Source organism: Rhopalosiphum maidis, chromosome 2 (genome assembly GCF_003676215.2).
Source record: "Rhopalosiphum maidis isolate BTI-1 chromosome 2, ASM367621v3, whole genome shotgun sequence".
Classification (NCBI taxonomy): Eukaryota; Metazoa; Arthropoda; class Insecta; order Hemiptera; family Aphididae; genus Rhopalosiphum; species Rhopalosiphum maidis.
In genome coordinates this window covers 65,471,411-65,497,839 of record NC_040878.1, presented here as the reverse complement: position 1 = coordinate 65,497,839, position 26,429 = coordinate 65,471,411, and the positions used below count along the sequence as shown (strand labels likewise).

The window sequence follows — 26,429 nt, the reverse complement described above, 5'->3', positions numbered from 1 at the left end:
GTAACAGTTTATGAAAACAAATAAAACATAACATACTCAAGCAAGTTTTGATAAGTTGATAGGTAAGGTGTTTTAAGTTATTAAAATGAAATAAGCTATAAAAGTGATATTTAAATTGTGAAGTTTATTAGTTTTATATGTATTTGTAGAAAACTAGAATGTCTGACAGAGTAAACGTAGCTAAGCTACCAAAAACTAGTTCAGAAATTATTAGTGAAGCGAAAGCAGCTCTGAATCCATCCCTTTATGTAAAGCCACTGACAACAAATAGACCATTCACCCCTCGTGAAAGGATTTTCTTCTGTCACCGACGAACAAATCGTCCACCAAGTGCTTTTAAGTATGTGAAAACTGTTTCAAATGTATAAACACATTGGTAATACTCATACGGCTCATATGTATAATAGGTTACAACAAGTGCAATTGCAGGAAAAGAAAAAAACTAGTTGTACAAAACTACCAGCTCTTAATAGTAAAAAATATTCTACAGCCAATAATTGTAAGAAGTATTACAATTGTTTTTAATATGTCATAGTATAGTGATTAATATAATATGTTGTTTTTAATGTAGTAGATTTTAAAAAAGAAATTAAAAGACAAACACAAAGCAGTTCCCCAAGCACAACACGTCGACGTTCTAATTCAGACGTGGCTAACAATGCAAACATATTATCAAGAAAAAAAATGTCATCATTATCTTTTCCTCTGTCAATTGATACATTACTTAAGGTACCATTTACTGATTTGATTTATAATATTCATAATATTGTTATATAGGTACTCTTATTTATTTTTTTTGCTTTATGTGTTACGATAAAAATACAAAAACTAGTGAAACTTAACATACACAAAATAGTTTAATTAAATCACAAATTTAATGATTTTTTTATAGCTCAGATTTTTACAAACAAAATTTGGTAAATATTAGGATAAACAATCAGTTTTAGTGAAAGTCCGATATTGTTTACCAATTATGATATTATATATTATAATAATATACTTCCTTTATATTCTTATATTAATTTATAGATGTTTTAACTTCAATAGTTTTGCAGTTTCTAGAATATTTATATTTCATGTAGTATGTAATTACCTATTATATTGTAATATTAAGAAAGAACTAAGAATTATTTAAAAATATAGTTACCTACTATATAATTTTTTTATTATTGTTTATTACATTTTGACTATAAAGATATATACATCTATATATTATAATAATCAACAAAAAAAAGTATCTAATAATAAAAATGAAAGGGCATGATTTAAATTTTTGTTTTGGAAATGAGAAATGCTTATCTTTAGAGTTCACCATATTTTTTTTAATATAGATTTTTATTTAAAGCACTTATTAATTTTGAATGATAAATCAAGAGTAGACTTTTGATTAGTTTTAAACTTGGTAGGAGATGGGACCTATAAAAATACCTGTTATTTACAAATTTTTGATCATCTCCAGCTTTCTGTCTTCCCATTGTTGTATCACATTATCTTTTATATTTGGTACTATCTATTAGTTAGTACCTATTTATTAAATATGTATTGAACTATGAAGTAGGTATTATATTATATTACTTATAAGTTATTATTTTTGGTGTGTATTTTAAAATTATAACCATCAAAAATGTATCATCAATCCATTAAAAATATTTATTTTTATTTTTATTTTCTACACAGAAATTATGGTAAAGATATTTGTTTAGAAAAAAATATTTATCAATAAGCATTTTTCTATAAATATCGATAAAAATATTTTTGTTCGGTTAAAAAGCTAAAAATTGAATACTATGTGTTTTTCTTAAGCTGTTAATTGTTATATTATAGTTATTTTGAAATATTAAAAATACCTACATTAGTATTGGCACAATTTTTTTTTATAAGTATGTGAAGTTCAAATTTTGACAAATTTTGTCAAAACCACAAAAATTTGCAAATGATTTTGTTGTTAACATTTCAATTTTTATAGCTAAGGCTTGAAAATGTTCCTTATTACTACTTCATACTTAAACGAAAAAAGCTAGATTTTTTTTTGCAGACATTTGTAAGTCAAAAATATTATTTGTAAGAGACTTGAAACTTTTGTGTTTATTATCACATTTTAATATTTTATATACCCAATAACATTTTAAAGATCTATTAAGTAAGACAGTAGTGACTTAAAAGTTAAGAAAAATAATAAATTATATAAATATATACTATTCTAATAATTAAATATCATCTAACAAAACAATAAACGCAATGTTTTTGGCGAAAATTAATTCATCATCGTACCGTATATTACTTAAAGTAAAATAAATTACTTATAATAGCAATATAAATATATTTCGCAATCTAAGCTGACAGACGAGGTTAGAATCATTTTACGTAGGTATATGCAATGTTTTATCATTACATTTAAAATAAACTCATGTATACATTACAGTACATACTTACATTTTATTCTCAAGCTATATAATTATTAAAATTAATTTTGTAAAACTTTGAACTATATAAATGATAATATCAAAAAATGATGCCTGTGTTTTTTCAATATTAATAATTCTATGTAAAAATAATCTACGCGGAATAAAGTACTCGTATTTCATTTTTAAACTTTACAGTTGTCAAAATTAAAAAAATATATAAGCCTATTAATCTTTAATTACGAAACAAAAAATTATGTATACAATATTATATATATCGTATATAGATGTATAGAACAGTTTCAACTTAAAGTTGGCTTTTGTGTATAGGTGGACATCGGGGAGGGGGACTTAGGGAGGGTTAGCCCCCCAAGCATTTCAATAGACCTCCCCCCCCAAAAAAAAAAAAAATATCGAAGGTAATATGTTATATTGTTTTACCTGTGTATAGAAAGGTGACGCAGGTCACTTTACATTGGATTATTAATTATGATTGGTCCTCTAAAAATTCAACCAAATGTCCGCTATGCTTTTGTGCCTTATAATTTGCCTAATAAGTTGCTTTTTGTTGTTGTTATATAGTTTATACCTAATATTAAAAATCAAAACTAGTTAAAACAAAATTAAATCTGTGCATTTTTAGTTGAATAAAAGATATATTTTATATTTATTGATATATTTTTAAATTAAAAGTTATAAATCCAATGTTTTAGAATCATTATGAACAAAATGTGTACGATCATGAATACATGAACCATGAAAATGAAATAAACGAAGCGAGAGCACTATGTTTTGATATACATACTGACTGCTTATGGGTCGTGTCACTAATTGAAACCAAAATGAAAAAAAGTATAGTATCGAGTAACAATTAATTTAATAATACTTACATAATTGATAACATTTAAATCAAATTTATAACTTATAAGATGGTCGCTGGTAGGTATTTGCATTTATTTTAGCCATTTAATACAGTCGAGTCACGATAGCTCGAAGTTGAAGGGAGATAAAAATTCGTTTCGAAATATGTATTATTCGAGATTTCTAACTCGAATTTATATTAATTTATACATAATTTATATTTCTAGGGGAATAAAAAAAAATCGAGTTGTCAAGTTTATCGAGATTCGAGGTTCGAGTTATCGCAACTCGACTGTATAAATAATATTTACAGAGTAACGCTCCAATTGTATGCTCACTAGTTATTATTCTTACTCATCACTTGTATAGTTTGATGTGAAGTAATAATGAAATACGAGTTTTGAAGTATATATAGCGTTTTGTATTGCATCTATAGTCGTCATAATAAATAAGTGAAAATGTTTAGTGAACCACTGAATAATTTGTATTTTGTTTAATTATATAATAATATATTATAATATATTTATATAATATTTTCATATTATAACTTAATTTTATGTACTATGTATTATATTAATATATGATAATTGATAGGTACTATTAATTATTGAAATATCTATTATATACAAAGACAGACTTTTTAATATTGGTTTATAGATATTTATTTAAATATTGCTTGAAGACTCGGGTATATAAAGTATAATAGTTAAGTTAGTTAATATGTAAAAACTTAAATGAAAATTCCGTAGTCCCTTATTATATAGTTATACGAATTTCATGAAATTTAATAATATTATTATTAAATTGCATAATTTATGCACATATAATTAAAATAGGTAAGATATAAATAAATATGATGTATTTTTTTTAAATGTATTTTATTTGTAGATTTTGAAACTAGTGAGATGTCTTCACTTTTAAATAAGCTAGCAATGGCTATAAAACGCGAAAACTTATCAGTAATACGTGACGAAAATAAGAAAGAGACTATACTGAAAACAATGTTTAAACTTGTTAACACTTCACCTGATGACGAACTTACTGTTCATATATTATTAGTATTACTTCAGGTAAGTTAAATGATTTTTCAATGTTTAAATACAATATAATTAAATGTTGATTTTTAGATGCAAGTGACTGGAAAATATTTAGCAACTGTTTGCAAACTTATATTTAAAATATCTCGTTTAGACAAAAACGATAATTTATTCCTCAAAACCAATGTATTAACCCTTTTTGTGGATATACTTGGTTTAGCTACTCCACATGAAGATTCAGAGTCTTTAATTTACGGTTATGGAGCTTTAAAATTTCTTACTATGAATCCAGATTTAATGGAACGTGCTATGAATAACGGTTGTCTATCGTTAATGTTATTACATTTAAAAATGATAAATTTAGAAAGAACAGAACGTCAAATCATGCCAGAGACCATCAACCACGTACTATACCAATTAACTGGCACCCTTAGAAATGTAGTCAACGACAGAAAATTCTACGTTGAACTTTTATCTTCGGGTGGTTTGGTGACTATATATCGTGCTTTGGAATTGTTTTCTGGTGATATTGATGTGGTTACGAACATTTCCAGAATTTTAAGGTACCAAAAATATTTATTACGGCATCCATAATAAATATTATCTGTACATAGGTATTTAGGTAAAACAAATATACTTATATTAATGTATTAAAAAATTTATCAAGTAAAAAATAATAATATATTAATAAATATTATTAGTATCATGTCCACTGATGGGAAATGCTGCGAAGCACTTGTGGAGTGCTGGTCAAATGTATCAGTATTAATGTCAATAATAGACAAATACCCGGGACAAGAAGAAATTGTAGTTCGTATTACCTATGCATTAGGAAACATACTGACTAATAATGAAAACGCTAGACACCAAGTAATATTACATGAAAAGTTTTTACCAACAAAAAAGTTATAAATCTTGTACTTTATATACTTCCAATATTATAGTTATATGAAACGCATTGTTCTATGGGAACATTTTTGAATTTAATGCAATTATACCTGGAAAAAGATTTAAACAATATATCACGTGACGTTAAATTCAACATTGTTGAGGATGTGCTTATTAAAGTAAAATAATTTCTTTTCTTTTAAAATATAAAAAAAATTAACCAATAAACGTATGCTTGGTTAATAGGTAATACGCGTCATAGTAAATATGAGTATACAACCAGAAATCGGTGCTAAGTTAGTAAAGGTGGCAGACGAGTATCATCCAGTTCACAAAGTAAAAGAATGCGAACAGTTTTTAGATTCTTTATTGACTATACTTAGACGAAAATCTATTGATGAAAACGAAGAGCTTGTACTCGCTGCGTTAGCGGCTTTAAACAATTTATCTTATTATGCGGACATGTCAAAGCCGAATTGTGGCCCTTTTGGATCTCGTCAGCTAGATATAACACAAGGTATTTGTAGCTCAATTATTAACTATAGCCTATGTAGATAGGTATTATAGATAGTCAGATAGATATTATGATTACTTTAAAACTATTGTTTCAGTATTGAGCTTGTTACTTACAACCAGAAATCATTTTTGTAAAGTGGAAGTAGCTAGAGTATTTGGGAACTTAACTAGATCAGCTACAGTTCGAGATTACTTATTGGAGACAAGTGGTAAACACCGTTTTTACAAATTTTATATTTTAAGTGAATCGCAGAATGTGTTGGTGCATATGAAATACTAAGATAGTAAAAAAAACTATACTTCTCTAGATTGAAAATTAAACGCAATAGTCAATAAGCCATGATACTCATATATGGGTTTCTTAGAGTGTTGATAATTAAATTACACAAAACATTGGAGAAATAAAACTAATCATATGTTTTAAACAAGTCTCCATCAGTTTTGGGTATACTAAGATTCGCTCAAAAATTTCTTTTCTGTCGGTGCATTGATTTATAATTGATTTTTAAATTATAATATTATAACTACAGTCTACAAGTATACAACCACCCCAGCCACATATTCAACTATTATTTACACATACAATGATGTTATATAGACAATATAATTAAATTAATCTTTCTATTAAATTGAAAATGTTGCTATTAAAGAAAGTAAAAGCACCTTGGAAAAATCAAGGGAACATTTATTGATAAGTGATAACCCATTCCTTTTCTAATGATTTATTGTACGTGACAACACTGCATGGAACGCTCAAAATAAAACATGAATCACGGTATCTTTTAACATTTAATATAACTTTGACTGCATATATCTGTATAAAAAAAATTGATTATACATTATGTATAAACTAAGTACTAGGAATTAATAAATTAATAAAATTTTACAAAAATTTTAAAATCATAAAATGTATCCTCATAAAATAAGTAGTTTATCTAAATTTGAAGTTTTTAATGATATTTTTTTTTATCAATTATATAACCAAATAACCAAATTTATTTTTATAAATTTACTGGATATTTAAAAATATATTTTTATAAAAATATTATGTACCTATGTTTGATTTTCATTTTATACTTATGTCCAAATTGTAATGTTTGTGAATAATTAACCACACTTCATATTGAACGTTTTATCGACAGATAACGATAAAATAATTTTTTTAATTTGATTTATTGATTATTGTAAAAAAAATACGTTATAGAGTTTAAATACAAAATAATTGACTGATATAAACAATATATAACAGTATAACACCTTAACATTTGATATAGCCTAAATAAATTGAGTAAAAGTAATATTTATGAATTTATGATCTTAGGGTTCTGGGCTATTGCGTTTTTAAATGCATAACAACGTATTATAATTAATAGGTACATACCTACGTGATTACGTGTGTAGAATTTACTAGTTTTTTTTTTCAATATTAACGTATTGACATCAATTTAAAAGCATTTATATCTCTTGACTCTTATTTATGGTAAAAAGTCAAAATAACTGGGGAGTGTGGATTGTTTAGAATATTGCTGGAATAATATGGTAGATAAAAAAGTAGATACATAAAGTTGTTAAAAGTAAATTTGTTATAGTTAATTTTAAAATTTCTAAGCGAAAAATGTTTTTGTTATTTTTATTAATACTATTAATAGTTTTCTAATCAGTAGGTAAAATTAGTATTACTTTTTCATAAATAAACAAAATAGGATTGTACACGAGTTAAATTGAATATAAAATACGTACATAATATACAATATGTATTTACCCTTAAATTTGTAATTACTTTTTATCAGCACTTATTACATTACATCATATTTAAAAAAAAAATCGCTTCTTATCGTTCATCGCAACTACCTTTCTATACGCGGCGTAATTTAAAAAAAAAATGAATTAAAAATGTACTGACATGCTATATTGTATTCTGCACGTCTGTAATCTTGATACTTAGATATTATTATTAACGAACGTGACATATTTTATATGTACCAGAAATTGACGTGTTAAAAAACAAGAACGAGTAGAATCAACTACTTCACTTTTATTTATTTTGAGCCTCATTTATTTTTATTCCATAATAATAATATTCTTGTTACCATTTTTGCACTTGTATTTCAGGATTATTGGCGGTTACCAATTGCTTGGATAGTGGCGACATAGAATTATTGGTCGTATGTTGCGGCGTATTGGTTAATATGACTTCTGACGAGAACAACAGAGAAGCATTCAAAAATTACAATGGCATTTCAAAAATGGTAAACATTCTTAGGTCATCGGGTGAACGCAATTGGACCTTGTCGTCACTTATATGCCAAACTCTGTGGAACGTGTGTTCGGACAGTGACATTTTTCCGGGCGACCCTATGGCAGTGCTTGACACGCTGGTCAAACTCACAGGTAGGAGCCTCGAGCATAATGATAATTTGATAATAATGTACATGCAGAATTGAAGAATATAATTTGTTAATTTTTTACTATTAAATTATTATATCACGCATTAGACGAAGAACAATTATTTGGTGAGCTATTGTCGTCGAATGAGGAGAAAGTTGCAGAGTACAAGCAGTGGGAAGATTTCGCTTCGGTGGCTACGAATCTCTTAGAGTGGTTAGACGAACTACTAGAAGGGAGATTTGATAACGTAGAACAATAATTCTGACCGTCTATAATGTTCGTCTTATTTATCATTCTTCTTATATTCAGATGTCTGTAGCATATATGTGGTTGACAAACTGTGTGAAACCCCAGTAAACCACATTACGTGTGGCGTCTAATCAAAACTAAATTATTTTAAATTATATATAACAATATTCTAAAATTATATAATTATATTAATTTAATATTTGAGAATATTAAAAAGTATAGTCCGGTACAGATATTTAAAATTCAAATTAATATTGATTATTATTTCATTTTACTATTATTTTTTTTTTCTTAAGAGCTGGGCGTGTTATCCGGAAATGTATCTTTCATCTTATTAATACACTGCAAAATATTTTACGTTCAGTAGTTATTTTAAATATTAGAGTGAATTGTCATATTGTCAAAATCAAACTTAAATGTAAGAATATTATCTCTGTTTTCTTGTTTATTTTTCACAATATTTAAATGTTTAAGCGAGTTATGGTCATTTATAAATATTAATATTTTATATACTCATTATAATTTGATTAAAAATTAAAATATGATAAGAATCTAACGACGGATCATAAACAATATTTTTACATTCAAGTTCAATTATACATTATATAATATATATGGATAATAATAATTATTAAAATATCAACACAAAATTTTAACTGCTGAACACAAATTTGCTATGTTGTCCATTTTACATTTATAAGACTTCAGAGACAACATTATCGGTTATAAGTCTTCTTGAAATTGACTTATTCGTTGATACTTGCAGATTTTCTATACCACCTTGGTACCTAAAACATTTTTCTTTGAAAAACCTTACTTATCTACTTAGATTATCAATCAATAATCGTTATACATTTAATAACCCTATGTCAATTTATTAAATTTACACAAATGATTTTGGACATTTTAGTCTAGTTTTAATAAGTTACTAAAACCGTTAAATATTAGAAATAGTAAAACTATAGTATATAGTATATAGAATATAATAACCATTATTAGTATATTTATATTATTGTTTATTTAAAATTTATTAAAAATAAGTTCGTCGTTCAATGATACTTTTATAAATACACTATTTACTATTTATACAATATATATTAAGTAAGTGTAAATTAATAAGCTTATAGTGTAATAGTGTTCCGTATATTGTGTTTTATAAACAAACGTCTTTTGACTATTTTAAATTTGTATTCAATTTTCAATTTTCCGGCTATAGAAATAAATTATAAATTAAAATGTATACTACATTAAAGGTGTAGTACCATGTATATTATTGGTTAAAGTTTGTCATTCAATTTTATACTATATTGTCTATACTGTTATTAGTTAAGTTTAATATGAATACTATTATTGTACACATTACGGATAAATAACTACTAATGTAATATTAATGTACAATTTAAAACCGAATAAAATAATACTTAATTTATTAAATACAAACATTATTTAAAATAATATGTTCCATAGATGTTTAATTTTTTTATTTAGGGATTCTAAAACAGCTAATAATTAAATCATAATAAATAAAAATGTATTTGTTAAATTAATGATAATTTATGATGTAACAAAAAAGTTAATATACATTGAATTTAATCGAGTCAATATGGTCAATATTATAATATGATAATAAATAAGTAAATAAATAAATAATATACTTATTTATAATCATAAGTAAATCGAAAATGTGTTTGTCAAATGAAACAAAAAATAAATATACCTACATGGCTACATTGAAACAATTGAGTTTAATTTATTCAAAAATAAATATAGTCAATAATATAAAAAAAATAAATAAATTAAACAAAACAGTCAACAATTAGGTTTATACTTTATTGATACCTATAAGTTTTATAAACATTTTTACCTTATTATATTTTATTTTAGATTTTGAGTGTAGCAATAAATGTATTATTGACTGTATGATGTGTGCGTTTGTGTACACGATACATTGATACATAAACGATAAAAATCTTTAACTTTGAGGGTAGTTTGTGACAGAAAATTAAATCAAGATCATTGTACATTAATTTTAAAGAGGTCAAAATTAAAGATTACAATATTTTTTTAAATAATTATAGGGAAATAATTAAGGAAAACAAGATTTTTTACGAAAAACGAGTTTTTGACAAAATAATTTTTTTTTTATATGAAAACGAATAACCGTAGATACTTAACATTTTCGATAAACGTTTATATGATCATTTTCTATACACAATATAATATTCAAAATATGTAAAAATAAATAAATATGATGACTCTTTTTAAAGTATTTATAAATATTTGAAAATTTCCATTTTTTTTTAGTTTTTTTTTTATAAATGTTGATATTTATTCGCAGTATAAAAATTTATAAAAAATTTAGTAGAATATCCCACATGAAATGTTCTTAAAGATAAACAAAAACAATTGTAATACATAGGTACAAATGCACAATTTATTTGTATTAACATTTCTAATTCAAATGTTGACAAGACTCCTCGAATTCACAAAAATGTGTAAATTGTTTTGCAACTGAAAATGTATAAAATTTTTAATTTTGTAGGTAAGGTTTGAAAACTTAATACAAAGTTCTTCGTAAATATACTCCCCCCCAAAAAAAAAAAAATCTAAAAATTATAAACTTAATTTTTTATTGGGATATAATACTTTTACGTATATTTTATAGAATAAAATTTATACACACAGCAATATTTTCAAATGGACATTTTCCGGCAAAAATGAACTTAACCTATACTTTATTACAGGGGCGGCCAAACGGTCGATCGCTAACGATTTTAAAGTCGATCATATTAGAATTTATTTTTAGGCTACGCACACGAAAATTAATCATGGTGGTAGTTAACAACATTAAAACTTTTTTTATGGAAGTGAATCCTCAAAGGTGAAGTATATTTTAGTAGATCGCGGCCAAAAAAAGTTTGGCCGTCCCTGCTGTATTATAACTAGTAAAATAAAATGCTTTGTCTAATTGCTAACAGTATCAATATCAAAGAACATAACCTCAAATACAATTATCTTTACTGATCATATCCGCATGGAATCTTTTTTTTAAATACAATGGCATATTACAACCACCGTACAGCAGAGTGGTATCCATTTTCCAACCTTTTTTAATCTGAGCTAATTTTAATCTTTCGTTGTCAATTTGTTTATAGTTTTTCATTTCCAGTTGAATTAAAATTATTCTGGAAATAAATTCTATCCATGTTTATAGTATTATATCTCGCAACATAATATCTGAACCCAGAATCGGTAGAATCCCTCTAAAATATATCAATACCAAGGCCCAAGGGGCAAGGAGAACTAAAAATAATGAAAAAAAATGTACTACCCGACCATCATATAGTTGGATAAAATTCATATTTATCTTTTTAAAACCTACAAATGCAACTAAAGTGCTTAGGTTTTAATAATTACGCAATTAAACAATACATTGAACAATTTATTATAAAATATAATATTAAGTTATCATTGAAGTATAAAAAAGTTGAGAGATGATTATTGATAATGTATTAATAACGATGAAATCATTGTAACTTGCAACTATTATAAAACGAAATTATTGAAAAAATATAAATATTGAAGTACCTAATTAATTAACTGTAATTTAGTTATTATAAACTATAGTGTTGAAAATAGATAAATAAATTGTTTCTATAAATTTAGTAGAAGTTGAATGTTAGATGACAAGTAGTTTTAGTATAACAAATGTATTAAAACAATAATAATATATTAAGGTATTAAATTTCTTTAGTTATACAACAATAATTCATAATACAATTTTATTTTTTTATATTCATGAAAAATATTCTAAAAACTTTTTGGACAATCGCCAATAACAAAATAAGGATATTGACCTCAGCAAAGGATTTTAAAACCAGTCGTGCATTGTTGAATAAAAATTATATTGTATATAAATAGCGATAAATCCGTAAAACAAAAATGTTATTATTATTATACTATTATAGTACATATTTCTTAACAATCGGACGTTCATTCAAAATGGACTTTAACATATAGTTTTTCACCTTCATTGACATTTAGGTATTTAGTCGATTAATGATGATAAATATTATCAGAATTGATTATTGAATATTATATCTATTTATCTATATATCATTACTAATAATACATATTAATTTATTTTTATTATATTACCTTAATATAGTTAACATTATTTTTACATAATACCTATCAAAGATGTACCTATCTAATATCTATACCGTCTACAGTAATTGTTGGGAACACTTTTTAAATTATTCCAGTCGTAATAAATACAAAACGATAACGATTGTAGTATATTAAAAATCACAAAAGATCCTCAATTTCAGAACAAGTCGGTACAACATCACAACGCAGTGTAGTTCTGCCGTACATGTGGGACATATTTCAGCTGTGCACCTGCGTCTTTCATGGGTCACACACACAAAAGCACGCACACGCACACATATTACGTATATATATATATATATACACAGTATGAGTCTTTTATGTTTCACATGGTCTGTTAATATAATTTATGAGGGTGTCCAAATCATGTCCCTTTAGGTAGTTTAAGTAAAATCACTCAAATAAAGAAATGACTATATATCCCAGAAAGGCATAGGACTTGAAGATTCGATATACTGTTATTTTTTGTTATACAAGTTTGTAACTATGGGTTTGGTCTTTATTACCGTTCGCTAGATGACTATTCCCAAAATTGTAAATAATATAATATAACAATATATAGTCTTTTCGATTCCGATTGTTTTATACCGAATAACTAAATTACTGACGATACAATTGACAATTGACGACGATACAACTACGCATTGCATCCATATGAAGATAATTCATAATTGCTATATTTTATACCCGTTAAATATGTATAGATTCAAAATGATAAAATATCATATTTTATATTCATTTACAATGTATACCACTACATCAATGTATGTAGTAGCCAGTAGGTACCTTATTAGAGTAAAGGATATTTACCTACATGTCGTCCATAATCGTCCGTCTACTCGACGACTATCTATGTACATTATGTACAATAATATCTTCTTAATACGTGCATAGCAGTATGAGATACAGCAATAGCACCAATAGCAACCTACTGCGTTAATGCGACTTTTGCAATATCCCATCTCCCATAATGCGTACGGTGGATGCTGAAGCATAATAAATTATATTCGTCCATTATCCCATTGGTTTACCACTCATCGAAAATACATATATACCTACTATATCATTATTGAAGTATGGCCGATGTACAATCTTATCATTTTTATCACTTAACTAGCGAAAACATAAAAAAATATGTGCGTATTGCGTATATACTATATATACATACATGCATACATATATATAAAATTGATATCATTATGTTTATGTGCGTGAGCACCTACGCGTCCTTCATACCTAAATTATTTAAAAAAATATTATGTCTTACTATCTGTCGTGCGTGTAAAAATATATTTTTAAAATGCTCACGCGTGTAAGTTACTGACATATTCGCCGATTGCGATATAAAGGTCGAATGACCGTATTATTATCAATTACAATAAATAATACAACAATATATATATTATATATTAATCGTTTAACACCGAAGCACGTAAAACCGTGGGATATTCGCGTACAGCGCCACAGCCCACAGTATAATAGATATTATATTTAATTTTTTTATTAGGTGTTCAATAATATTATGCAAGTATAATCAATTTGATGTGGCCGACCACCGATGAAAGGGAAACAATAGACAACCTGACGCATTGGAAATGTATAGTAAGTAAATCTAATCAGTAAATTGCTTGCACTCAACGCCGGTGAATTAAGTATATGTCCATATGGCATATTATAAATATATTCACGGCTGTGTACAGTGTTGAAGATATGGAATTTAGTAATCGAACGATTTTTGTTTTCGTAGTTGTTGAATAATATCGGTTGCTCACCTCGTGATATCGTGTTCGCTAAACAGTAAACAGTCTAAACCGTTTTAAACGATTTCATAGCGCAGGTGATGGGCGCGTATCTGCAGCATACTGCAAGTAGGTACCGCGCCTCCTCCGTACGAGGGTTGCTCTACAGTGTAGAGTCTACACAATGCCATGCGTATACCATAGGTACGAGATTTTCATGCCTTTGGGCAATATTTTATTCCTTCTCCCACTCGCCCTAATATACAATAAAAGTAATAATAATACAAAACCAGTATTATGTACGCGGACCCATTTCCGCGAATGTAAACGTAGAACTTTAAATGTTATTATATTTATTGCTAATATGAATGTTGAATAGTATTTCAAGACAGTATATAAACGAAGCAATAACAATATTTTGTTCTCGACATGCATTGCATGTATTTATCTGCCGCCCCAGCCTTAGTTACTCCTCCCAAGGGCGTAAATTACTAATTTTAGTTGTTATTTTTACCAGAGAAGGACATACTAATTATATATTATGATCGAAGTTCTTTTTTTATAAAGTCTCTACGAAATAATAATAATTCTTAAATAAATTATATAAAAATCTATACAGGTAAATATTATACCGTCTAGTGTATAGTAAACGCTCTATTGCTCTATAAGTGTTATAAACATAATATTATAAATAATAAATATACAATTAATCACAGGTGTCCACGCACTATTATGTAAGCATAATATACTTAACAGAATAATATCGATATACGTTTGTCCAGATAACGATGTTGACCAAGTGACAACACGATGGCATAATAGGTTTAACATAGTATATTAACACCAACATTATTATAACCCGCCGAATCGAGTAAAGTGTTTGTTTTGAACGAATGTGATTAAAGTTTGTAAAAATAAACATATACCTCTAGTGAGTTCATATTTGTTGTTGTCAAGACTATATAGTAGGTCCATAATCTACAGGCATATACATATTATACATAAAAAAACAAGGCATAATAAAAAGAAAAAATATTTCAAATAAGTTAACAGTTAATTATTTTGAACCTTAAATCTCTACGTGTCTGATTATCTACCTAAATTATAAAATTAGTCAGTATAAATATAAAAATAAACAAATCATCAAAATAACTGATACGGCGAAAATTAATTAATTAATAAATATTTACTAGCATGAATGAATAGCACGGGTTAATTGCACGTTATACATACTATAAACTATATAGATATTAAGTATATAAATTATAATATGTATCAAAAATCAAAATGAAGAATTATCCAAACTCAGATTTTAACACTTAGATTTAAGCAATAAAAATTAAAAAAGAGCATTTTTGCGATCGTTAAGATTAAAATAAGAGTGAAGTGTGGTGTTTGACTAAACAAAGTGTTAAATTGACCACATTATAGATACGCTTTTTTTTGTAAAGTGGCCTTTAACTTGAAATTTTTTTTTATCGGTTAGGTTTTTCACATATGATATCATTACTTCTTGTTGGCTTTAGAATGGTGGGCATAGTTATCATTGTTTTTTATTAGACATTGGAGTAAATAAGTAATTATTTTCTCTTATATGATCGTTTTGGTATCTTATATTGTTGAATACTAATTTACTTCCATGATTAACTATCAGAGCAGTTTCTGTGTTAATATATATAGTTTCAACAGTATACTGTGGAAAGTTATCTTAGTTTTTCTTCAACTAAAAAATCACAGAATACCTTTAGAGAAAATTAGAATACATTAACTACCAACTATATAAAAATGTCTTGAAAATTATTTAATATATTTTAAGCTGTTATCACTGCAGGTTTAAGTACGCATTATTAAAATATTCAACGTTTTCGAACTGTCATATATATACCCTTATTACAGACTACAGTACATAATATACTTGTATACGACATATGTAATACCTACTCTGCAGCAAGCACTAAAATACCTACAGGTCTATATTAGGTCTTATCTTTAATGTAAGATTATTCTAACTTATGTTGATATGTATTTGGTGGATTTACATTTTTTAATTTAATTTTTTATAATAAGCGATACAACTATTTATAATAAGTTGCAACGGTTATTATTTGTATACATACAGTTTATAGTACGTAATAGTAGTATCAGGCGCGGATACAAGGGGGGCATGGGAGCGATGGTCCCCCAAAATCACGAAAAAAAATCAATTTACTTTATTAATTTGTCAAACAATGAAAATAATTAAATTTCTTTATAGTTTAGGAGGATCTTATTTTTAGTTTTTATTTACATTAAATAATAATAAATTCATTGTTTAGCGGATAGTTTTATTTATAATGCTGTATAATTTTCAATTGTGCCGACTGACGACGCGACGGATGCGAACGAAGTATCAGAATTTTTTTTTCATAATCCTAAGTATATTTATGTACTTAAGAAGATGGTGTGGTTTAAAATTAAAATTAATCTTGTTGTTGCATACATATTATAAATTATAATTTAGTAAAATTATTGAGTTCGCGACTCGCGTTGTATTGCCGAGCAAACCAATTTTTTTCATTATTATTTAACGCCTGTATCTCTTTGATTAATTAGTGATTAAGCGTGAGACCCTCGCCATATTATAAATAATAATAGATGTATTTTATTCAACTTTTTTCACACACTGATACATATTGTAATAATACTTTATTAATGCAGAGATATTTGTATAGATAACATTTACAATGAAAATTTCTTCAGACAAACATTGAATATTTCGAATCAATAAATACACATTTAACAAATGTCGAATATTTATAATTTTGGTTTATAATTATTGTTGGTTAATTAATATTCAATAGTTTTTTCTAATTTTTCTTAAATAGTGTTCTTTTCAATGCACCTACCTAGTTTTTTTTATTAATTTTTAATAGTAAGTTAATTCCTTTAAAATTTAAAGAAATATTTAAAGTAATAGCATTGATTATGTATATAATAAAATTAAAATAATAATTATATAATAATAAATAAATATATTGTATGTATAATCGATGGTAATAATTATAATATAATAATAGAATTATTGTACAATATATAATGGCCGAATGCCCCCCCCCCTAATAATTACCCTAGATCTGCGCCTGGGTAGTATTGTAAAATAATAGTAATGTGCTGATGTATATACAATACATAGTATGAACAAGAGTGCTGCCACTTATACTAACACTTTCAATATTTTTTAATTTTTTATATTACTTATTATTGTATTAAATGTGGTAACTATATTTAGTATTTACCGTTCCTGACGTTCCGGTCAACCAATTTAGATAGGTACTTGAGACTTGACGATATAAATATTAAAACAAGCAAAACTCTCTGATACAGTAGATTATACTATAGTATACGTATGTTGTATGCAATGTTATTCCGTATAACTGTATAAGTCCAAACATTATAAAAAATGGTATACAATACGTTAATATAAGTATATATGTACTTATATAAACTATATACTATGCATATACTAAAAAGACATAAAATGTACTAAATATAGTTACAGTTTACAGAGACCAGAATTGAATGTACAATACTACCTATACAATGCATTAATAATATAAATATATAATATGAATTTATAAACATATTGGGCGACGAGTTTCCCGGGGAATTGCTGAGTTGAGCTTTTTTCTTCTATATTAATGATTGTAATGATTGTATCTATAGTTGTACAATTGTAAAATAAGATTTAAATAAAAGAAAAAATAAACATGAAATAAATTTTTTTTTAAGAAATTAATTAATGTGGGATGACGTATTAAACGTTATATTAAAATAATGTAATCCTCATCTCTCTTTATTATATAACAGTAGTGAATAACCTAAAATGTATTTTATTTGCATTGTGATGAGTGATGGTTGAAATTCGATCAAGAATGGTAATTCATTTGATTTTATTGTATCAGCAAAAATATTATAATTCAATAAATTTGGTTATGCAGCATTAATACGTTATATAAATAGCCTTCATAAATATTAATTATAAAAAAAGTTATTGACGAATAAATACAAACATAGCGAAACTTCCTACATAATAATATGTAGACGTGTATTGTTGTACCTATATTGATAATTTTTGAAAACATATTTATACGTTGAATGCGACAGTTTTAATAAATGTCAAAAACCAAGGTTGAGAATTTTAGATAAATCACATATTCTCAGATGAGATCTCGACTTTCATCGACACACAAAAAAAAATTACCAACGCTCATATTACTGCGAGTATCGTCACAAACATTGTCGGTTGATTGCGTTATATATTTTGATATGTGGTTTGTTTTATATAATTTTATCGAAAAAGATTAGTCATGAGTCATATATATAAATAACAAAACAATTAAAATCTACGTTTATTTTAGGTAGGTACGTATTTTTTAGATGTTTTCTAGAAAGAAAAATATCAAGGAGATGAGTTTTTGAATACAATTAATTACACGACATTCTTACACATATAAATCGACAGAAAACTTAATTACTGATAGAATAATGAAATAACTGAAAAATTCATATTATATTTTGAAAATTATAGGTGATAGGTAAGTCATTGTAGTCCGCGTTTGACTAAAACGGCTATAAAATATAATTGGTATACATGTTTTTTAAAATTGCACGCTGATAAATGTTTTCTATGTTCAATATATACACATAATTAGTCTAATGCAGCCATTTACGGGATAAACCACCATGTAGGTAAATTATTCAACAGTGAAAACTTCCGCGATGATTACGCGATATTGCTGTTTCTATAAACGAGTTGGCCTCACAATACCACCGGACACTTTATTATATATCAGTACATCAAGGAGAACACCATAATAATAATATAATCTATTCCATATAGTTCATACTTCATACAATTAATATAATATAGAGTATAGTACATCCTGTAAATAAAATTTGATTTAATAAAAAATGATTTGAGAAAATATTGTTTAAACTGAAGCCAAGATTGTATGGTTTGTATCGGCTGAAAAATAAATCGTAATAAATAATAAACACAATTTTTTTAGGTTAATTTAAAATTCGTGACTTATAAAACAATAATATTATAATATTTATAATATCCACCTTTGATTGTTGTTAAATTTCATTGTAAACATATGACAACAATGTTATTGTTGCTCATATATTATAATAGTCGTACTACCATAAGTCTCACTTTAACATATTTGGTTATGAAATTAATAGGATTTATCTATTTTTCAAAGAAGAGAAATATTTTTTTTTAACAGCTATTGATAATTAGTAATTAATACTTTTATAAAATGTCCAGTAATCATTTGACCTTCTAAAAACATTTACGATTAAATACGTCATATATTGGTATATTATTGTTTATCTATCTTTATAAACTTATACTCATGTACTATTATCTATATTTTTAGATTATGAATGTTTTTTTCTGAGGATGAGTACACATTAAGTTGTCGATAAAATGCTACGATTTTCAAAAACCCTGGGGTTGTTTTGTATATAAAATTAGATTTAGTTTGTATTAAAGAGGTCAAATTTAAAAATTCCCAGCATTTATTTTTATAATCGGGAAAAAGTAAGTACAATATTGAGAAAAACGAGTATTTTCGACAAAATCAATTTTGTTATTTTAATATAACTCAAAAACGGATTTCCATAGATACTTGAAATTTTCACCAAATCTTTGTATTATCGTTTTTTATTTACGATAAAATTATCAAAATCATTGACTTATTTTAAGCTATTTATAGACATTAGAAATTTTCAATTTTTTTATATATATATATCGTTAAAAATTATTTACTGCGTAGAAATACTTGAAAATTTTAATACAGAACTCTTTATAAGTTTTTAATTTCTTAATTAAAAATATCAAAATCTTTAGTCACAACCTTTTTTTATGAATATTAAATAAGTTAGAATTTTGGCAACATTTACAAAAATCGCAAAAATTAGTAAATTATTTCATAGTTGGAAATTCATAAAAAAATTTGTTTTTATATCTAAGATTTAATAATTTAATACAAAGTTCTTTATTAGTTTTTTTAACCTATATTATATGAAAAAAAATTCTACCAGAAAACCATATTAATTTTTGAGCATTAAAAATTCAAATGTTTACGTATTTGATATTCACCCGTAAAACAATTATTTCTCCGCAAACAATTTTTGATATTTAATTGTATTTTTTAAAAAAAATTATTATAAATTCTTGAAATTTTCACCAAATGTTTGTAATATCATTTTCATTATACGATAAAGTTTTCAAATTTAAACTGTTTATGAGTTATTTATAGGCAAAAAAAATGGTAAATATACATTAGCACAACTTTTTTTTATATGCATTTGAACCTTCATACACAAACAATATATTAATATAATTAATTAGTATGTAATTTGTAACTTACAAGTTATATTTAGTTATTCAAAAAATAAATTAGACGAAATGGAACAGCGAAAAAATAAATTTGGCGAAATGGGATCTGACTCTGGACAACTAATACTCCGCCTAGTTACCTATTTTTTTAAATTTTATATTAGATAATTAGACGAACTCAGTATTATAGCTAGGTACCACAAGGTTAGGTAAACAACGCATATTAGGTTATGGTATTAAGTATATGTATGATTTATATTGTATGTAATTGTATATAATATAATATGATTGATATGAGGTATGTTTGATTGTCTGTATTATATTTTTATGATATGTGCATAATAAATTAACATAATATTATAGTTTAATCGCGTAAACGAATCAAACTTAAATTACATTTGATACATAATAGGTATATGATTACAAATTATATTTTATGCAATTTTCTCTTGTATGCAAAATCCATATTATATTTATCTTAATTAATTTGATTGAATAAGCGCGTGACGGTTACTCAAGACAAAATGCCACTCATAGTTTCTATATTTTTATCGTTAGGTACAATTGTCAGTCGATATAAATAAATTATACTGTTTATTGAAAAATATTCTACGCACTTCGCTGCACACCTTGAATTGGTGATGTGATTCACTTAATATTGTTTTGATATTCAAGATAGTAGTACAAAACATTTATTATTTTCATATTAGGTATGGCGATATAAGTACAGTGAACATTTTAATAAAATATATAAATATGTATATCTTAGATAATTTCTTTTTCTTTTTAATTGAAGAACGAATAACATAACTTCTAATCTTTGACTATAAAGATTTATTCATGTTTCAATTTCATTTTTTAACTTAATACTTATGGATAAAGATTATACAAATGTACAATTTTAGCGTATTTTATTATTTCTGAGATAAATAATTTACTTAGATTGAGTTAATCGTATAAAAAAAAAAAAAAAATATTGGAAATTAGAGTTTATAATCACAAATTCACAAAGTTAATTATATTAGGTATGTTAATAATTGTTAAACCTAAAATTAAACAACAATGATTACCTATACCAAACTTCTATACTGAGTTCTATTATCAATAGCGGTTGCCGTTTGCTTATTATTTAATATTGTTAATTTAATAATTGCCCATAAATATCCATACTTATTTTCAACTAGTGTTTTTCCCGCTAGTTGTTATATAATTACTTAATTTAATTGCATATTATTTCATACAAATTATCATATCATAATATTGCGTCTGTTCAATGTTCAAATTAGATTTAGTCTATTAAAATTGTATTTAAAAATTATTGAATAATATTATTTAATATCTTAAACTTTTCTTTTAAAAATATGTAGATATGTTTAATACTTATAACCTACTATCTATAATTAATTTAATGCAAATGTAATGTTTAACTATATATTATAATACAACCAATATCGTTTATTCAAAATTTGACTCTATTATTTTAAACGAATAGTATTATCTATTTATCTATAGTCTATAAGGCTTAAACAGTTAATTCACAGTAATAATTTACATGATACTATATTGTGTATATTATACAATATTAATCCTCGCTGAAATAACTAACTAGCAACGATACGATTTCTGTTATTTTTTTTTTTTTGAGAGCTTTTTTTAATGAAACAATTAATGAACCACTAAAGGAAAAAAATGTATCATAATGTTAGATATTTTTGTAATAAAACGATTTTCTTAAATATTCCGCACAAATATACAATAGTTATGTAAATGCGCCATATATACTACTATTGGGTAGGTAAATAAAACCGTAAAATGAAGTGATCGCGTTTATGAAATAGTGACAAATTATTTTGCTTTCACTTCATCCGTTATTCTCGAACATTATAAAATTTAAATACCTACTATAAGTATTAAGTGTACATACTGTAATACTCTGCGGGTATTGTTCTATGATTGTAAATAAAAAAAGAAATGTTTACTTAATGTAAAAATAACCAAAAATTGTGTTGCTATTACTTTCTAGATTCTCATTCTCTCAAATATCCATTTACAAATTGATGTGCACATTTGTATAGACAAAGTATAATGAACAAATATATACTTAAATACAATTTAAGCACAGGTATATTATACATTGAACGTTTACATTCGTACAGTTTTTGTTATAAGTCTTATCACGTAATATGTTTATTTGTATAAAACTCGATTTTTGATTAATTTAATTTAACAACAATAACACTATTGCACTGACAGCAATAAAATATTCAATTACAGTCGTTGTTCATTACATTGAGTTGTGCCAACAATATTATTTAACATTTCTTATAATATATATTATTATTTATTATCGTTACATTGCCTATACGGTTTCATTGCTTTTATAGTTTTTTTTTTAATTGATAATCTGATTTATTTTCAATAAAGATAATTTTTTCTTGTTTTAAACTTCAAATATTGGGTTTGAATATAAAATGTATTCTATGTTGTTGTTAATTTTAGTCATGAGGTCAAATAAATAATCTTTTGAGATTATTTTTTGCCGGGGAAAATGTGATAAGTAATATAAAACAACGTAACTATATTAGCTGAATGTTCTTAGTTTCTTATTTATTTTTTATAGTTAATCAAAAATATGTATATTTTTGTTAATTACATAGTTCAATATAAATGATACATACATTTTTTGTAACCATTTTATTCAAGCTATTAATCAATGTAAAATAGTCTTAAAAAAGGATTTTTATAACGTAACTTACTACTTGTACAAAAACGAATCAAAAAAATGTTGATGAAAAACAAGTGACCCTCTATCGAACCCTATTGTGTATTACGTCCTTGAAAACTAAACGATTAACTTAAAAACCAGTTTATTTCCTATTACTACCAGACGTTATTAAATTGTTAAATTATTGGAATAAAACCCTTATTTTTTTTGCATAATATTTTAAAATACTTAATTATTTATCAACCTAACCTAAACATTTATAAACAGATTATGCCTCTACGTTAGTCAATTTATTTGAGAAAAACAACTGAAATACGATTTAGAGTTAAATGTTATATTCTTCTTATGTATACTTGGCTTTGAACCATTTTTATGCACTACAACGTATACTATACAATTTGTTTCGGATGGTAACACAATAATACAATAAATAATAATAAAGTATCATTAGTATTAATACATTCTTTAAAATTCAAATGTTCGTAACGTTTGTTACCATATAAATATTAATTATTAATTTCTGTTTTTACTTTTGTTTGGTTCTTTTTTTATTTTCTAGAATTTATTATGGTATACAATACACAACACAAAACAAATATGTAACTATAGAACAATTTTGTTGAAAGACACCCTATTCGAATAAGTTATTATTTAATCTTAGACATTTAAAAGCCAACTATTGTAATTTATATATACATTTGTTTATGAATAGTAACATAAAATGACGTGTCCTGTATAACAAACTCTATACATAAACATTTTCGCCTTCGTTATACATTGTGAGATGGTATAAAACCAATAACTGATAAAGTAATACACTATGTACAAAAATAATTACACATGCGTGTTAATTGAAAATTGAGTAATTTGTATTTAGTTTTTAATGTGAGACGATACACCTTTAGTAAAACTATCACAACGGCAGAAAACGTCAACAATAGATAGTGGTTATAAACATTATGGGTTCACTGTACAGCTGATTCTAAATTAATATTTATGTTAATACTCTTAATGCTTTATACTTTTGAGTTAATAGTCAATATTATGGTAAATAATTATAATGTATTACATTTCTCTCAAGCGCTACGACACCACCGTATGGTCATATTGTCATCAGTTTAGTAATCAATCACTAATTACTAATAAATATCGATAAAAAAATTGTTGAACAATATAATATATCATCAATCATTATTATTATTTATTGCATTGTCTTGAATAATTGGGATCGAAATAAATATGTACATTAGGGTTGCTATTATCTTCGGAATATTAATAATTAAACTAATAGCAAAATTCAATATATTTAGAGAGCCTTAGGCTATAACACAAGTGCACAAATGTCTTATGATATAATATTATATAATTTTTATCTCATTCAATATAGTATAATATGTATAGTAATTTAAAACATGTTTGCTAATTCAGCAGATAACATTTGAAGTATTTATTATACAACTCTTTTTTAGATTTTAATTTTAACAACAAGTTATATCTTCTGTGAATGCTAGTTAAGTGTATTAACTTCAATTCTCCACAAACTATGTATGAAGTGTGAATGTATTATTGTTATTTTTTCTCATCAAAACACAAGATAAAAATCAAAATAATTAATTGGACAGTGGTTAGAATTTTACTTACATCGAGAAAAAATTTTCCTTTTTTTTAATTTAACGTTGTAATATCATTCTTTGTTCGTCTCTCCGTCGTAAACCTCGTGGCTAAATGTTTTAGAGTAGGGGTCTCCAAACTACTACCCACCAGCTGATTCCGGCCTGTCGAGATTTTAAACCGCCCGACATACCTACTAATGTTTTGATCTTGAGAGTTGGGACAACAAGATTCTAACTATATGTAATATATTATCAGATGTTATTGTAAAGAAATCGTTCGGATAAATAAAATAATTCCTCTTGTTTTCAATCTCGTCAGACATCACTAACCTTTCCCAAAAGATTCCTTCTACCATCAAAAAAAGGTAGGAGAGCCCTGCTTCGGGATAACGCCATACATACTACATCATTGGTCATTGTTTTAAATAGAATATTGTTTTTAATTTTATTGACACTACAATACATTGAATCAATAATATAACATATGGGTGTATTAGTGTATTATAATAGGAATATATATATATATTACGTATATTATTATAATATACTATTGTTTTCATTCATACTACAGGTGCTAATGTGTTAGTCTATGCAATGTATGTATTATTCGTTAGTACGTATTTACTATTAAGTAAACAGTATTATTTAGTATTTATCTAACATGTTGTGTAGTTTAATATTATAATTGTATAATATGTATTTAGCATATATTTTAATATTTTTAGTATTATTTTATATATTATATTCATATATTTTTGTATTTATTTATTTATAAAAGTATAAAAACATTATTTCACTTATAAATCGCGGCAGACATCATTTGATTAGTGCGTATTACGTACATAATTACTTTCCCAATTAGTCGGAGAAAATGTGTACTTATTACTTATTAGTTATTATATCCTAAAATTCAATAATTCAACAGAGACGAATATGAAAACAAAATTTGAACACCAAAGAATAATTGTCAACCTGTATATTTTACTTCTTGTCGCCAAATATCCAGAACCATAGTGTGCGACGGGCTAATAACATTCAAACACCGCGTTCAAACAACCTACCAACATAAATGGTAATTCTCCCCCAATAAACTTGGTAATGAACACGTGAGCGATAGACATAGCCCCGTATGGGTTAGTATCGACTGGGGAGGGAGCGGGGTCATAGCGCTTCGATGATAACCCTTGCCTCGTGGTGGAAAACGGAAAACGAAAATAAATAATAAAAAACTACAACAACAGTCATTATTATTAATTATTATTAAGTCAATAAATGGCTATCAAACACTTCCGTATTGCTCGGGGGGTTGGGGAGTGGCGAGCGTCAAGCCAACGGCGGAGGCGGCGGTAGGCTCCTCGAAAACACGTGACGCGAGACAACGTACATTGTACACACGACGATAATAATATTATCATCTGTGCGGTGGCGGCGACCTTGAACAGGTTGGGTGGGG

At 25.8% G+C, this 26,429-nt stretch overlaps 1 protein-coding gene across 4 annotated transcripts; it reads left to right on the top strand.

Annotated features, from left to right (window-relative positions):
- The first annotated feature begins 12 nt into the window (after positions 1–12).
- Positions 13–25,971, top strand: LOC113553542 (armadillo repeat-containing protein 2). 4 transcript variants are annotated; one of them, XM_026956911.1, is made up of 14 exons: positions 13–62; positions 150–340; positions 408–499; positions 572–729; positions 3,116–3,254; positions 4,152–4,333; positions 4,391–4,863; positions 5,002–5,170; positions 5,245–5,367; positions 5,435–5,705; positions 5,800–5,913; positions 7,817–8,095; positions 8,200–8,368; positions 25,902–25,971. In XM_026956911.1, exons 2-13 carry the CDS (start codon positions 159–161, stop codon positions 8,349–8,351), a joined length of 2,334 nt encoding a protein of 777 aa, XP_026812712.1. In that variant the 5' UTR covers positions 13–62; positions 150–158; the 3' UTR covers positions 8,352–8,368; positions 25,902–25,971. The 4 variants fall into 4 exon arrangements, with proteins under 4 accessions (XP_026812712.1, XP_026812713.1, XP_026812710.1 ...); XM_026956912.1 differs by lacking the exon at positions 25,902–25,971 and having other exon boundaries at positions 575–729; positions 8,200–8,798; XM_026956909.1 differs by lacking the exon at positions 25,902–25,971 and having other exon boundaries at positions 8,200–8,798.
- Positions 25,972–26,429: the final 458 nt, after the last annotated feature.

What these genes read in the sequence shown, in the direction of transcription:
- LOC113553542 (XM_026956911.1), top strand. Translation starts at nt 159, where the DNA reads ATGTCTGACAGAGTAAACGTAGCTAAGCTACCAAAAACTAGTTCAGAA. An exon ending in TTGAGGATGTGCTTATTAAA is followed by an intron (nt 5,368 to 5,434) that starts GTAAAATAATTT and finishes CTTGGTTAATAG; the next exon opens with GTAATACGCGTCATAGTAAA. An exon ending in CACGCTGGTCAAACTCACAG is followed by an intron (nt 8,096 to 8,199) that starts GTAGGAGCCTCG and finishes ATCACGCATTAG; the next exon opens with ACGAAGAACAATTATTTGGT.